Raw genomic sequence first — 15,832 nt, forward strand, 5'->3', positions numbered from 1 at the left:
TAGAAAATGTCAGTGTTAAGTCAGTCACCATTGATGGAGATGAAGAGGTCCAGGAAGGGGAGAGGGGTGTCAGAGACAGTCCAGGTGAATTTAAGGTCGGAGTGGAATGTGTTGGTGAAGTTGATGAACTGTTCAACCTTCTCACAGGAGCACAAGGTGGCGCCCATGCAGCCACCAATGTAGCGGAGGAAGGGGTGGGGAGTGGAAGATAGACTGCTCCACGTAGATGACAAAGAGACAGGCATAGCTGGGGTCCATGTGGATGCCCATGGCTACCCCTTTCATCTGGAGGAAGTGTGAGCATTCAAAGGAGAAATTGTTGAGGGTGAGGATGAGTTCAGCCAAATGAATAAGAGTGTCAGTGGAAGGGTACTGGTGGGAACATCAGGAGAGGAAGAAAGGGAGGGTTTGGAGGCCCTGATCATGGCGAATGGATGTGTGTAGGGGCTGGATATCCATGGTGAAGATGAGGCATTGGGGACCAGGGAAAAGGAAGTCTTGGAGGAGATGGAGGGCATGGGTGGTATCCTGAATGTATGTGGGGAGTTCCTGGACTGGGGGATAGGACAGTATTGAGGTAGGTGGAGATGATTTCGATGGGGCAGGAGCAAGCTGAGCCGATAGGTTGGCCGGGGTAGTCAGGGTTGTGGATCTTGAGTAGGAAGTAGAACCAGGCAGTGAGGGGTTCCTGGACTATGAGGTTGGAGGCTGCGGATGGGAGATCCCCAGATTTGATGAGGCTATGTATGGTCTGGAAGATGATGGTTTGGTGATGGGAGGTGAGGTCATTGTCGAGGGGGTGGTAGAAAGAGGTGTCTTCAAGTTGACGCCTGGCTTCAGCGGTGTAGAGGTCAGTGCGGCAAACCCCCTACGTCATCACTGCCCCTGCAGCTGCTGTCGTCGCAACCACTTCCTTCCCCATTGACGTTACTCATCTGTACACCACCAATACATCCCCCACATATCCCACAGTCACCATGCCTGCCCCAGAACCCTAGGGTTAGCATCACTATCCAACCCCCTCTTCCACTCCAGCCTCACACCCTCACAACGCGCAGCTTTCCACTCCCTATGCTCCAAACCCAACCTCACCATCAAACCAGCGGACAAGGAGGGGTGCATAGGTAGTTTGGCACACTGATCTCTGCACCGCTGAAGCCAGGTGCCAACTTGAAGACACCTCCTCCTATTGTCCCTCGACCACAACCTCACCTCCCATCACCAAACCATCATCTCCTAGACTATACACAACCTCATCACTGCAGTGAATCGCCCACACACACCTTCCAACCTCATAGTCCGGGAACCCCGCATCACCCGATTCTACCTTCTACCCAAGACCCACAACCCTGACTACCCCGGCCGACCCATCATCTCAGCCTGCTCCTGCCCCACCGAATTCATCTCCACATACCTCTAACACTAACCCTATCCCCCGGTCCAGGAACTCCCCACATACATCCAGGACACCACCCATGATCTCCACCTCCTCCAAGACTTCCATTTCCCTGGCCCCCAATGCCTCATCTTCACCATGGACAACCAGTCCCTACACACATCCATTCGCCATGACCAGCGCCTCCAAACCGTCCCTTTCTTCCTCTCCTGACGTCCCTACCTGTACCCTTCCACTGTCACTCTTATTCATTTGGCTGAACTGGTCCTCACCCTCAACAATTTCTCCTTCGAATCCTCCTACTTCTTCCAGACAGAAGGGGTAGCCATGAGTGCCTACATGGGCCCCAGCTATGCCTGTCTCTTTGTCAGCTACATGGAATAGTCTATCTTCTGCAGTTACACCAGCAACACTCCACACAGTTTCCTGCGCTGCATTGATGACTGCATCGGCACCACCTCATGCTCCAACAAGGAGGTTGAACTGTTCATCAACTTCACCAATACATTCCACCCAGTCCTTAAATTCACCTGGACTATATCTTACACCTCTCTCCCTTCCTAGACCTCTCCATCTCCATCAATGGTGACTGACTCAACACTGACATTTTCTACTTACCCACCGACTCCCACAGCTACCTAGATTACACCTCCTCCCACCCTGCCTCCTGCAAAAATGCTATCCCTTATTCCCAATTCCTCCACCTCCGCCGTATCTGCTCCCAGGAGGACCAGTTCTATCTCAGAACACACCAGATGGCCTCCTTCTTTAAAGATCATGGTTGATGTTGTCCTCCAGTGCATCTCATCCACGTCCTGCACCTCTGCCTTGGAACCCCATCCCTCCAACCCTCAACAAGGACAGAAGCCCCTGGTCCTCACCTTCCACCCACCAACCTCCGTATACATCGCAAATGGACCCCACCACCAGAGATACATTTCCCTCCCCACCCCTATATGCTTTCCATAAAGACCATTCCCTCCATGACTTCCTCATCAGGTCCACGCCCCCCCCCCCAACAACCCACCCTCCCCTCCCTGCATTCTTCCCCTGCCACCACAAGAATTGCGAAACGCGTGCCCACACCTCCCCCCTCATCTCTGTCCAAGTCCCCAAAGGAGCCTTCCACATCCAAAATTTCACCTGCACTTCCACAAATGTCATTCGCTGTATCCGTTGTTCCCGATGCAATCTCCTCTACGTTGGGGAGATAGGATATCTACTTGCAGAGCGCGTCAGAGAACATCTTCAGGACACTTGCACCAATCAACCCCACCGCTCCGTGGCCTAACACTTCAACTCCCCCTCTCACTCTGCTGAGGACATGTAGGTCCTGGGCCTCCTCCATTGCCACTCCTTTACCATCCGACACCTGGAAGAAGAACACCTCATCTTCTGCCTCGGGACCCTCCAACTCCATGGCATCAGAGTAGATTTCACGGGTTTCCTCATTTCCCTTCCCTCCCACCTTACCCCAGTTCCAACCTTCCAGCTCAGCACCATCTTCATGGCCTGTCCCATTTGTCCATCTTCATTCCCACCTGTCTGCTCCACCCTCTCCTCCGACCTATCACCTTTACCCCCACCTCCATCCACCTACTGCACTCTCAACTACCTTCCCCCCAGCCCCTCTCCCCATATCTCTCCACCCCTGAGGCTACCAGCCTCATTCCTGATGAAGAGCTTTTGCCCAAAATGTCGATTTTCCTGCATCTCTGATACTGCCTGACCTGCTGTGCTTTTCCAGCATCACACTCTTGACTCTGATCTCCAGCGTCTGCAGTCCTCATTTTTACCTTGTAGATGGTGGACAGGCTTTGGGGAATAAGGAGGTAAGTTACTTGCTGCAGTATTCCTAACCTCTGACATGATCTTGTTGATATTGGACAGGCTTTGGGGAATCAGGTGAGTTACTTGCTGCAGTATTGCTAATCTCTGAATTGATCTTGTAGCCATTATGTTTAAGGGATGAGTCCAATTGAGTTCTGGTCAATGGTAAACCCAAGGATGGTGACAGTAGGGAATCCAGTGATAGTAACACCATTGAACGTCAAGGGGCGGTGGATAGATTGTTTATATATTGGAGATGGTCATTTCTTGTGGTCATTTGTGTGGTGAAAATGTTACTTACAATTTGTCAGCCCAAGCCTGGATGTTGTAGAAATCTTGTTGTAATTGAACATGGACTGCTTCAATATCTGAGGAGCTGTGAATGACACTGAACATTGTGCGATCATTGGCAACATCGACACTTCTGCCCATATGATGGATGGGAGGGCATTAATGAAGCAGCTGACGATTGTTGAACCTTGGACACTATCTCCTCCAAGACTTCCGTTTCCCGGCCTCCAACGCCTCATCTTCACCATGGATATCCAATCCCTCTACACCTCCATCTGCCATGACCAGGGCCTCCAAGCCCTCCGTTTCTTCCTCTCCCGACGTCCCCAACAGTACCCTTCCACCAACACTCTCATTCGTCTGGCCAAACTGGTCCTCACCCTTAACAATTTCTCCCTCGAATCCTTCCACTTCCTCCAGACCAAAGGGGTAGCCATGGGCACCTGTATAGGCCCCAGCTATGCCTGTCTCTTTGTTGGCTACGTAGAACAATCCATCTTCCGTAATTACACCGGCACCACTCCCCACCTCTTCCTCCGCTACATTGATGACTGCATTGGCGACACCTCATGCTCCCGCGAGGACGCTGAGCAATTCATCAACTTCACCAACACATTCCACCCTGACCTTAAATTTACCTGGACCATCTCTGACACCTCCCTCCCCTTCCTGGACCTCTCCATCTCCATTAATGACGACCGACTTGACACTGACATTTTTTACAAACCCACCGACTCCCACAGCTACCTGGATTACACCTCTTCCCACCCTACCTTCTGCAAAAATGCCATCCCGTATTCCCAATACCTCCGCCTCTGCCATATCTGCTCCCAGGAGGACCAGTTCCACAACAGAACACACCAGATGGCCTCCTTCTTTAGAGACTGCAATTTCCCTTCCCACATGGTTAAAGATGCCCTCCAACGCATCTCGTCCACATCCCGCACCACTGCCCTCAGACCCCACCCCTCCAACCGTAACAAGGACAGAATCCCCCTGGTGCTCACCTTCCACCCTACCAACCTTCGCATAAACCAAATCATCCGCCGACATTTCTGCCATTTCCAAACAGACCCCACCACCAGGGATATATTGCCCTCCCCACCCCTTTCCGCCTTCCGCAAAGACCGTTCCCTCCGTGACTACCGGGTCAGGTCCACGCCCCCCTACAACCCACCCTCCCATCCTGGCACCTTCCCCTGCCACCGCAGGCACTGCAAAACCTGCGCCCACACTCCTCCCTCACCTCCATCCAAGGCCCTAAAGTTTTACCTGCACATCCACCAATATCATTTATTGTATCCGTTGCTCCCGATGTGGTCTCCTCTACATTGGGGAGACTGGGCACCTCCTAGCAGAGCGCTTTAGGGTTCATCTCCGGGACACCCGCACCAATCAACCACACCACCCTGTGGCCCAACATTTCAACTCTCCCTCCCACTCTGCCGAGGACATGGAGGTCCTGGGCCTCCTTCACCGCTGCTCCCTCACCACCAGAGGATGAACGCCTGGAGAAAGAACGCCTCATCTTCCACCTCGGAATACTTCAACCCCAGGACATCAATGTGGACTTCAACAGTTTCCTCATTTCCCCTTCCTCCACCTCACTCCAGTTCCAAATTTCCAGCTCAGCACTGTCCCCATGACTTGTGCTACCTGCCTATCTTCTTTTCCACCCTCCACCCCCTAACCTATCACCTTCATCCCCTCCCCCCCCTCACCTATTGTACTCCATGCTACTTTCTCCCCACCCCCACCCTCCTCTCACTTATCTCCCGACCCCTCAGGCTCTCTGCCTGTATTCCTGATGAAGGGCTTTTGCCCGAAATGTCGATTTTACTGCTCCTCGGATGCTGCCTGAACTGCTGTGCTTTTCCAGCACCGCTCTAATCTTGGACACTACCCGGCAAAACTCCTGCAGAGATGCCCTGGGGCTGAAATGGCGGAACTTCAACAATCACAACCATATTCCTGTGTGCCATGAATGACTCCAACCTATGGACAGTTATCCCTCGGTACCCACTGATTCTCATTTTGCTAGTGCTCTTTGATGCTACACTTAATCAAATACAGCCTTAACGTCAAGGACTTTCACTCTCAACTCACCTCTGGTTAAGTTCATCTTTGAACTAGGCATAATTGAGCAGGTAATTGTTGAGCCAGTGCTGGTTGATAAGATTGTTGATGACAACTTCCATCACCTTACTGATGTTTGAGAGTAAAATCATGAAGCGGTAATGCACAGGGTTGGATTTATCCTGCTTTTTTGTGTAGTGGACATGCCTGGGCAATTTGCCACATTGTCAAGTTGTAACTGTCCTGATAGAGCCTGGCTAGTGGAATGGCAAGTTCTGGAACACAGTCTATTGTCAGAATGTTGTCAGGACCCATAGCCTTTGCAGAACCCAGTGTTTCCAACCATTTCTTGATATTGCATGGAGTGAAACAAATTGCTGAAGACTGGTATTTGTGACAGTGGGGACCACCGGAGGAGGCCGAGATGGATCATTCACTCAGCACTTCTGGCTGAAGCTTAATGTTTCAGTCTTATCTTTTGCACTGGTGTGTTGGGCTCTTCCATCAGTAAGGAAGGGGATATTTGTGGAGCCTCCTCTTCCAGTGAGTTGCTGAATTGTCCATCACTATTCACGACTAGATGTGGCAGGACTGCAGAACTTAGATCTTAGGTATGCCTGGTACTGCTCCTGGCATGCTGCTTTGCACTCTCTATTGAACTTGAGTTGATCCCCTGGCTTGGTTGAGTGGGGAATATGCTGCACCACGAGGAAGCAGATATAATTCTGCTGCTGTTAATTGCTCATAACACTTCATGGATGTCCAGTCAAGTTGCTAGGTCTGTTCTAAGTGTGTCCCATGCAGCACAGTGATACTGCCACCCAACACAATGGAGGGTATTCTCAATGTGATGGTGGGACTTTGTCTCCACAATGACTGTCACTTTTACTAATACTGTCATGGACAGATGCATCTGCAGATTGGCAAGAAAGAGGTCAAGTACATCTTTCTTTGGTTCCCTCACCAACTGCTGCTGCCCCAGACTAGCAGTTATGTCCTTTAGCACCCACCCTGCTTCATTAATAGCACTGCAGTCGAGTTACTCTTGGTGGTGGACATTTCAATCCCCCATCCAAAGGATATTTTGCACCCTTGCAACCCTCAGTGCTTTCTCCAATATGATTGATCAACTGAGGGAGGACGGTACGCAATAACCAGTAGGAGGTTGCTTGCTCATGGTTAACCTGAAACCATAAGACTCCATGGGTTGCAGAGCCAATGTTGAGGACTCCCAGAGTAACACCTTCTCTACTGTATTCCAGTGTGCCACCACCTCTGCTAGGTCTGTCTTACCAGTGAGATAGGATATATCCAAGGATGTTGATGTGGCATCTGGAACATAGTCATACTTATGGAATCATACCTTACAGACAATTTCAGGTTGTTGCTTGACAAATCTGCAAGATAGCTCTCCCAATTTTGACACCAGCACCCAGATCTAAGTAAGGAGGACTGTGCAGGGGAGACAGGACAATTTCTGCCATTGCCTTTTCTGGTGCCTAGGTCGATGCTAGGTGGTCTATCTAGTTTCATTTCTTTTGTTGAGACTTTGTAGCAATAATACCATCGAATGGCTTGTTAGGCCACTTCAGGGGCAATTGAGAGTCAACCATATTGCTGTGGCTCTGGAGTCTCACGCAGGTCAGACTAGGTGAGAATGGCAGATTTCCTTCCTTTAAGGACAAATGGGTCTTTCGGACAAGCAATAATGGTTTCATGGTCATCCGTAGAATTTTAATTCCAGGTTTTCTTTGTTGAATTCAAATTTTACCATATGTTGTGGCAGGATTCAAACCCAGGTCCCCAGAATATTAGCTGAGTTGCTGGACTAAAAGTCTAATGATAATACTACTGGGCCATCACCTCCCTTTATTCTATATTTAAGATAAATGGAATGGCAACTTAAATATAGATAGATTGATCTCTTCCAGGAAGTCTTTGAGGAGAAAGTGAGGTCTGCAGATGCTGGAGATCAGAGCTGGAAATGTGTTGCTGGAAAAGCGCAGCAGGTCAGGCAGCATCCAGGGAACAGGAGAATCGACATTTCGGGCATAAGCCCTTCTTCAGGATTCCTGAAGAAGGGCTTATGCCCGAAACGTCGATTCTCCTGTTCCCTGGATGCTGCCTGACCTGCTGCGCTTTTCCAGCAACACATTTCCAGCTCTTCCAGGAAGTGCATTCCAGAACATTTCAACACAATAACTCACCATATCAAATTCTGGACATATTAATCTCATTTCAATTCATGTCAATTTTTGATGTTCTTGAGACAAGGTGGCTACTTTAAAGGGAACTTAAGTACAAACTAGTACCCTGCAGCTAGTACAGCTCATCTAACAACACTTTTATTGTTTCACATGCTATTATGTAATGATATCCTTTACACTTGTCATGAAGATATACTTATAATGAGTCCTAATTTGTAATTTCATTAGGTCATCATGTAAGTGTCAAATAATTTTTAAAATGAATTATATTTTTGCTAAACAAAGTGCACTGCCTTGAAGTAGCTGCTGATTTGCACCCACAAAGTGACCTTCCATCCATGTTTACAGACACAACAACAAATATAATGGCAGACCTGAAGATGAATAACTCCATTCTATATCATCAAGATACAGGATGCAATATTGAGGAATTAATTGTTGGGAAATTAAAATTGTTTAAAAATTATATTAAATGGACAATGTTGAAAGATGAGCCGACAATGTTGAAAGATGAGCCAGCAATGTTCCTTTTGAAATTCACACCTGATGGCTTTGGACTGCCTATTGATCAAACTGAAGAAAACCAGGTGACCCAGTTCTTAATCTGAATTATAGATTTTTTTTAAAGTACAGAAAGAGGCCCATTGTGTCTATGCTGGTCAATGAATATCCATCAAATTTGTTACAAAGTTATGCTGATTATCCTTCATTAATCCTTGCCTCTCTAGTAGGGATTAATTCTATCTCTTAGAAGTTTTTACAATAGTTTTCCTATCCTAGATGTTAGACTCAATGGTCTATTGTTTTCTAGTTTACCCATATCACTGTTCTTGAACAATCATGCCAGACTTCTGGTTACCCCCACCACACCTGGTAGTCAGAGATGTTTTTAAAATTAATGTCAGAGCCCCTGAAATCTTTTCCCTTGGCTCCCACAGCAGCCTTGGATATGTCACATCTGGCCCTGAGGGTTTATCTACTTTCAAGCCTGCTAATACTGCTAAATTATTCCCCTCTCATTGCTAATTTGTTCAAATATTTCACAGTCACTCTAAATATGCAATGTCCTTCTATATTGCAAATACAATATGTTAATGTTTATATAAAATACACATGCTGAATTTAAATTGCAGACAGATTCATAATGGGCAGTAAGGATAATTGCTTGAGCCTTCCTCCCGCAACTTGAGACCTCTCATGAAAGCTGTGAGCCTGGTTTGTGGATTGAAAATCAGCCAGAGAACCTCGTTTCAAATAGAGAATGTTAAAGGAAAATTTCAACCTGGATAGGCTGAAGCCTTTTTCACTGAAGCATAACATGTTAACGGGGTGACCTTATGGAATATATAAAATCACAAGGGGTATAGATAAGGTGAGTGGCAGGTGTCATTTCCCTAGGGTGAGGGATTTCAAGTCTGGGGTATATTTTTGAGCTGAGAGGAGGAAGATTTTAGAAAGTCATGAGAGGTAATTTTATGTTATACCGAGAGTGGTTCCTGTGTGGAATGAACCTCCAGAGGAAGTAGTAGATGCAGGTACAGTTATAATATTTAAAAGACATTTGGATAAGCACATGAACAAGAAACGTCTGGACGGATACAGGCCAACCACAGGTAGGTGAGACTAGTTTAGTTTGGGATTATGGTTGGCATGGATTGGTTGGGCCAAAGAGTCTGTTTCTGTGCTGTATGTCTCTGAGTCTACAAACAAGCAACAGTGATTCCAGGAGAACAGATTTGCAAGCCACTAGAGCAAAGTAACCACTTCAAGATGGACTAAAACATCGAGATATAATTCTTTTGTCCACATCTCACTTGGCCAAATTTAACATCTGATATTCCATAAAGTTATATTTCTTATTGCAAGCTTGGGGGATGAGAGCCTGTGCTAGCAAGTAGTATGTAATTGTACATTTTTTAGAACTTTTGCTGGAATCAGTTTTAGTAACAAAGCTAATTTGTGTTTAACTCTTGAATGCTTGTCTGGCTTGTTTTTACTGTGCACAGACAAGTACATTCTGAATAGGAAATCCAATGCCAAAAATCTGTTACAGACAAACAAAGAGTGGGAAAACACGACAACCATTTCATCCCTCCTTAGTTAGTCACAACACCCCACATTTCTACCAATGCATGTACCCATAATCTGGTGGAAACTGGAAATGATCTTCAATTAGCTACAAGAAAGTATACAACTTGGAATAGAGCTGTATGTGATGTGATTGCCTTTAACTGAGCACAGTCACAATCTACATTGTAATATATTGAATAAGCTACCTGCTTGTTTCCCAAAAAAACTCATCCATATTGTGTCAACCACTGTACAACAACAAACCTTTGTGCAGATGTTCAGTTTTCAAGTACAGACCCAATGATTTGTTGAAGACAGACCCAATGATTTGTTGAAGACACTGCCATTAGTACAAAAAACACATTTCCCTCATATTTAATACAGGAACTTGTCAAGATAGGTTAAATGTTGGAAGTGAGACTTATCATCAAAAAGAACAAAATTATTTCTTACAAATGCAGAGTTGATCATTTCAAAATGATCGAGACTTAATTTGTTTTAGCTCACCCAGTCGAACTGGTGTCCCTGTTTGTCTGTGTGCACAACAGACCCAAACAGGAAGACACAACATGTCTAGAGGCTCTAGCCACCCTGACATACATCAAAGACATCTTGGAGACGACGATCAGACTACTCCAGCCCCTGGGCATCATGGTAGCCCACAAACCTACCACCACATTGAAACAGCTCCTGATGAATTTAAAGGACCATGTACCAACAACCAGCAGAACAAATGTCATAATACAAAAAACTCTGCAAGGACTGCAACAATCATTTTATTGGATGGACAGGCAGGAAACTAGCCACCAAGATTCATGAACACCAAAAAGCTATCAAAAGACTATAAGACCACAAGACATAGAAGTGGAAGTAAGGCCATTCAGCCCATCAAGTCCATTCCACCATTTAATCATGGCTGATGGGCATTTCAACTCTACTTACCTGCACTCTCCCCATAGCCCTTAATTCCTTGCGAGATCAAGAATTTATCAATCTCTGCCTTGAAGACATTTAATGTTCCGGCCTCCACTGCATTCTGTGGCAATGAATTCCACAGGCCCATGACTCTCTGGCTGAAGAAACCTCTCCTCATTTCCACTGTAAACTGACCCCCTCTAATTCTAAGGCTGTGCCCATGGGTCCTAGTATCCCTGCCTGATGGAAACAAATTCCCAACATCCACCCTTTCTAAGCCATGCATTATCTTGTAAGTTTCCATTAGATCTCCCCTCAACCTTCTAAACTGTAATGAATACAATCCCTGGATCCTCAGCTGTTTATTGTATGTTAGGCCTATCATTCCAGGGATCGTGCTTGTGAACCTCCGCTGGACACACTCCAGTGCCAGTGTGCCCTTCCTGAGGTGTGGGGCCCAAAATTGGACACAGTATTCTAAATGGGGCCTAACTGGAGCTTTATAAAGTCTCAGAAACACATCACTGCTTTTATATTCCAACCGTCTTGAGATAAATGACAACATTACATTTGCTTTCTTAACCACGGACTCAATCTGCAAGTCAACCTTTAGAGAATCCTGGATGAGCATTCACAGATCCCTTTGTACTTTGGCTTTATGAATTTTCTCACTGTTTAGAAAATAGTCCAAGCCTCCGTTCTTTTTTCCAAAGTGCAAGACCTCACATTTGTTCACATTGAATTTCATCAACCATTTCCTGGACCACTCTCCTAAACTGTTTAAATCTTACTGCTACCTCTCCTCCTCCTCAGTACTACCTGCCTGTCCGCCTAACTTCGTATCATTGGCGAACTTCGCCAAAATGCCCCCAGCCCCTTCATCCAGATCATTAATATATAAGTATATATTAACTTATATAAAATGAAAAGACATGACCAACTATCACTGACATCCATACACACAGACAAAGAGGGACACCAGTTCGACTGGGACAATACATCCATTCTGGGGAAGGCTAAACAAGACACATGCAAGAATTCCTAGAGGCCTGGCATTCACACCAGAACTCCATTAATAAATATTTAGATTTGGACCCCATTTACAAACCTCTCAGAAACAGAACTGGAGGTAATATCACCCACCACAACAGACCAAAATGCATAAATAGCAAGTGGGACAGAACACCATGGCTTAATCAGAGGCTCACTGATGATGTTACCTAGCATGCTGACAAAACGTCTGAGAACAAATCTACCAGCTCAATGAGCAAACTTACAAACTGATCCACAACCTAGCTACAAATCTTCTCCAAAATCGCAAACCACACAAAACATGTTAGATTGTTCAACTTTGCGATGTCAAACAATGTAGTACTAAGAGCAAAATAACAAAGATCATAAACACTAACATCGTGATTGTGTTATTGCATTATAAATCCAGAGGCCTGGACCATTAGTTAGGACATAACCTTAAGGTCTCCATGGCAACAGAAGATTTACTTTCAGTTAATTAAATAAATTTGAATGTAAAATGTTTGACCGAGTAAGATTGACTATGAAAATACTGGTTTGTTCAGTTACTAGCTGGTTAATACTTTGTATGAGAGAAATTCTGCTGCTCTTACCTCGTTTGCATGTGACTAAAACTGACACTTAAATGCCCCTGATATGGCCTGGTAAGCCACTTAGTTGCAGCATTATAGAAAAGTCCAAGAAGAACAAAATGGGACAGATCACCCAACATTGACCTGAGCTCCAGAAAGCCTGTGAGGTCTTCCTCACCCACTTCTGAGGAATTGTGCCAAAATTGGGGCAGCTGTCCTACACGAGTCAGGCAGCATCCTCACATACACATATTTATTGAAGTATAGCTTAACACTGAAGTTTTAGACTCCATCAGCAACATCCCTTGGTATGGTACACTCCACAGGCTTGTGAATCAGTACCTCTGTAGCCAAGTGCCATTTGGAAAAACTACTGAAGGCAGTGAGAGGACAAAATTTACTTGAATGGACTTTCACTTCCATTAAAAGGTATGGCATGATCACAAAGCTACTGAGAAAGTTGGCAGAATGCTCAACAATATACTTGCTAGATGGGGTCTAAAACACATGGCGAGGGAACCAAAAAGAGGGGTTGACTTATTTCACTTCATTCTACAAACCAATCTATCACAGAGGCAATTGTCCTAAAATTGTTGATAGGAGTGGCCACTGCAACACTATTATGGAAGCGAAGTCCAATTTTCACATTGAAGATACCTCCACAATGAGTTGTAGCACTATCACCATGCTAAATGGAATAGATTCAAAACAGATCTAACAATTCAAAACTGGTCATAAATGCTTCAGCATTACTATAACCATCAGCAGTAACAAAATTGTATTTTACTACAATCTCTAATGTCCTAGTCTATAATATCCTTCTCTGTAGTATTACAAACAAGCCAGAGGATCAATGGAAATTTAATGACGAGAGCAGCAGAACATCACATGAGCTATACCAGAATTATCCAAAAATGAGATGTCAACCTGGCGAAGCTACAATGCTGGAATGCACACTACAGACAAAAGTAAAGGATCTCACTATCAATTGGATCAAAGCTCAAGAGTTCTGCTAGTTACTATCATGACTGTTGGTGGATATTTAGACAGCTAAAATGAAAATACAAATCCCATCCTGCCACGTCCCCATAAATGGAATGGAGGAGCCCAGCACCTCAGTGCAAAAGACAAAACTGAAGAATTTGTGGTCATCTTTTGCAAGTAGTGCCAGGTAGATGACCCATCCTAGCCACCTATAGCATCATAGTTGCCAGTACACTTTAGCAAAAAAGGTTGAGTGAAATGGACTTAACAAAGCACTGTCAAATTCTGGCTGTTGTGCTAAAGACTTGTTCTCCTAACCATACTACTCCACGACATATATTTCTATCTTCTCAAAAAAGTGGAAAATTGTACAAAAATAGCATATTCACAAAGAAGAGGACAAAACCAATTATCATCCTGTGAATGAACTTGCAATCAAAGCAATAGACGTTACCTACCAATAATTAGCTCATCAATTCTCAGCATTGGATTTGACAGGAACCACTTTGCTCCAAGGCCTTATTAAATTATTGTTAGAATGGCTATCCTTGACTCATGATGACATTTAACTGAGTACAGAATCATGGAGCTTCAGCCAACTCTCTAGCCCTCCTCCCCAGCCATGTTTGAGCCCGGGTGTCCTTGGTGAAGGAGCACATGGTGTCTGCCAATGCTCTCGATGCCCTCCGTGGGAGGTGGAGTGATTTATTTCCCGCCCAACTGTATTTTGACTTAATCCCTACCCTTCATGCTTTTCAGGTAAGCATTGCTCCTATTGGGCTTTGGTTGTTATTGGTTCCCTGGCCACATGGATGCTTTTCCTGGTTGTGGAAATATTGAATAAAATTATTTGCACAAATGGTCCCTGCACTTACACACACACAACACGAGTAGTGTGGGAGGAAATAAGCACTATCACTGTATAGCAACATTGTGAGAATAACCAAAAAACAAAATCCTGGAGCCTATTACATTGAAGTCAGTAGGAATCAGGAAAACACTTTACACGGGACAGGTTATATTCAGGCTACTGAATTGGATGATCAGCCATTATTATAATGAATGGCAAAGCAGTTTCAGAGTTGAGTGGCATACTCCAGATTCTATTTTCTATGGAAAATATATGTTGATGTTAGAAGCCAATTGTCATGGGCAGCAACGCAGCGGTAATGTCACTGGCCTAGTAATGCAGAAATAATTGTGGGCTAATAAGTAGCATTTGCATTACATCAGTGCCATACAATGGCTACCTCTCCAACAAGACAGAATTTAACCATCTCTACTTGACGTTCCATCATAATGCATCCCATCATCAACATCCTATGGTTTACCATTGACCAGAAACTTAACTAGGTCAGGCAAAATAATACTGTCAACAAAAGCAGACCGGAAATTCTGTTTTAAGTAAAATTCTGACTTCTTAAACTCTTCACAACTAATCCATGACACAAATCTGGAATATTTTGAAATCCTCCCTAATTACCTGAATAGTACAACTTCAATAACATTCAAAAAAGTTAATACCACCCTCCCAACACCACCCACCATCACCACACAGGATAGAGCAGTCTGCTTGACTTGTGCTTCATCCACATCATTACTCCTTAATCATCTCTGGGTCAGAATCTTGAAGCTCTCCCACTAATAGGAAAGGAGCATATAAAATGTGGCTCACCACAGCCGTCATAATTAGAATGGGTAACAAATGTTAGTTTTGCCAGTGATTTCCACATCCCAATAACAAAAAAAAATGAAAGCATACAACAAAAGAAAATCTTGCGTCTGGAAGTCCTGGATATAACTTTTATACGTAGTAATTACAATCTAGCGTGTACTCCATGTTTTGAATAAACAAAGGCAATTTCACACTTTGAAATTTTCACATTACTGGTCACGTAATGACAGGCTATGAGGCTGAAGCCTTAAAACCACAAACATCGATGAACGGAATTAACAGTTTCAACCCGCTGACGGCAATGTTTCCAATGATTCCCATTTCTACATACTCATCCCGTTTCAGATCCTGGTTTGTAAGGACGTTTATGCCGCTGGGTGCATAATCCCATGTCTCTTCTTTGACTGCGATATAGTAATTTCGAGTAATAGAGTTTGCGATTTCAGAAAGACTAAGGACTAGGAGAATATGACGCGGACTCATTTTTCTCACTGATACTTCATTCAGTGAGCATGTTTTGCCTTCGCAAAGTTAGGTACGATGGTCTAAACAAACATCAGATCAAACTCTTCCCCCATTTTTTCACGTCAGCACGTCATGTGGCTGACTGGAAATAGAAAAAAAGCAGACTTTTCGAGGGTGCCAAGCCAATCAGTGGAATGTATGAAACAGTGTTAGCTGAACGGTGATTTAGTTTCAATGAAATCACAGTTTCCTGTATGGCAAATGCTGTTTATGATATTTATTTCATTGCTGCGATTATCTTTATTTCTGGATAAAATTT

General features: G+C 44.7%; 1 protein-coding gene across 4 annotated transcripts in view; it reads right to left on the reverse strand.

The window, feature by feature from the left end:
• Positions 1-15,609, reverse strand: part of LOC122550573 (ferroxidase HEPHL1) — a 141,941-nt gene extending 126,332 nt beyond the window's left edge. For all 4 annotated transcript variants that reach the window (XM_043691507.2, XM_043691508.2, XM_043691505.2 and 1 more), the window contains exon 1: positions 15,380-15,609. In XM_043691507.2, the coding sequence (XP_043547442.1) occupies positions 15,380-15,531 (152 nt within the window). In that variant the 5' untranslated portion in view covers positions 15,532-15,609. The remainder of the gene's footprint in view (positions 1-15,379) is intronic.
• Positions 15,610-15,832: the final 223 nt, after the last annotated feature.

This window comes from Chiloscyllium plagiosum, unplaced genomic scaffold (assembly GCF_037043375.1).
Source record: "Chiloscyllium plagiosum isolate Xiang-an unplaced genomic scaffold, Cpla_swu_hap1 HiC_scaffold_6, whole genome shotgun sequence".
Classification (NCBI taxonomy): Eukaryota; Metazoa; Chordata; class Chondrichthyes; order Orectolobiformes; family Hemiscylliidae; genus Chiloscyllium; species Chiloscyllium plagiosum.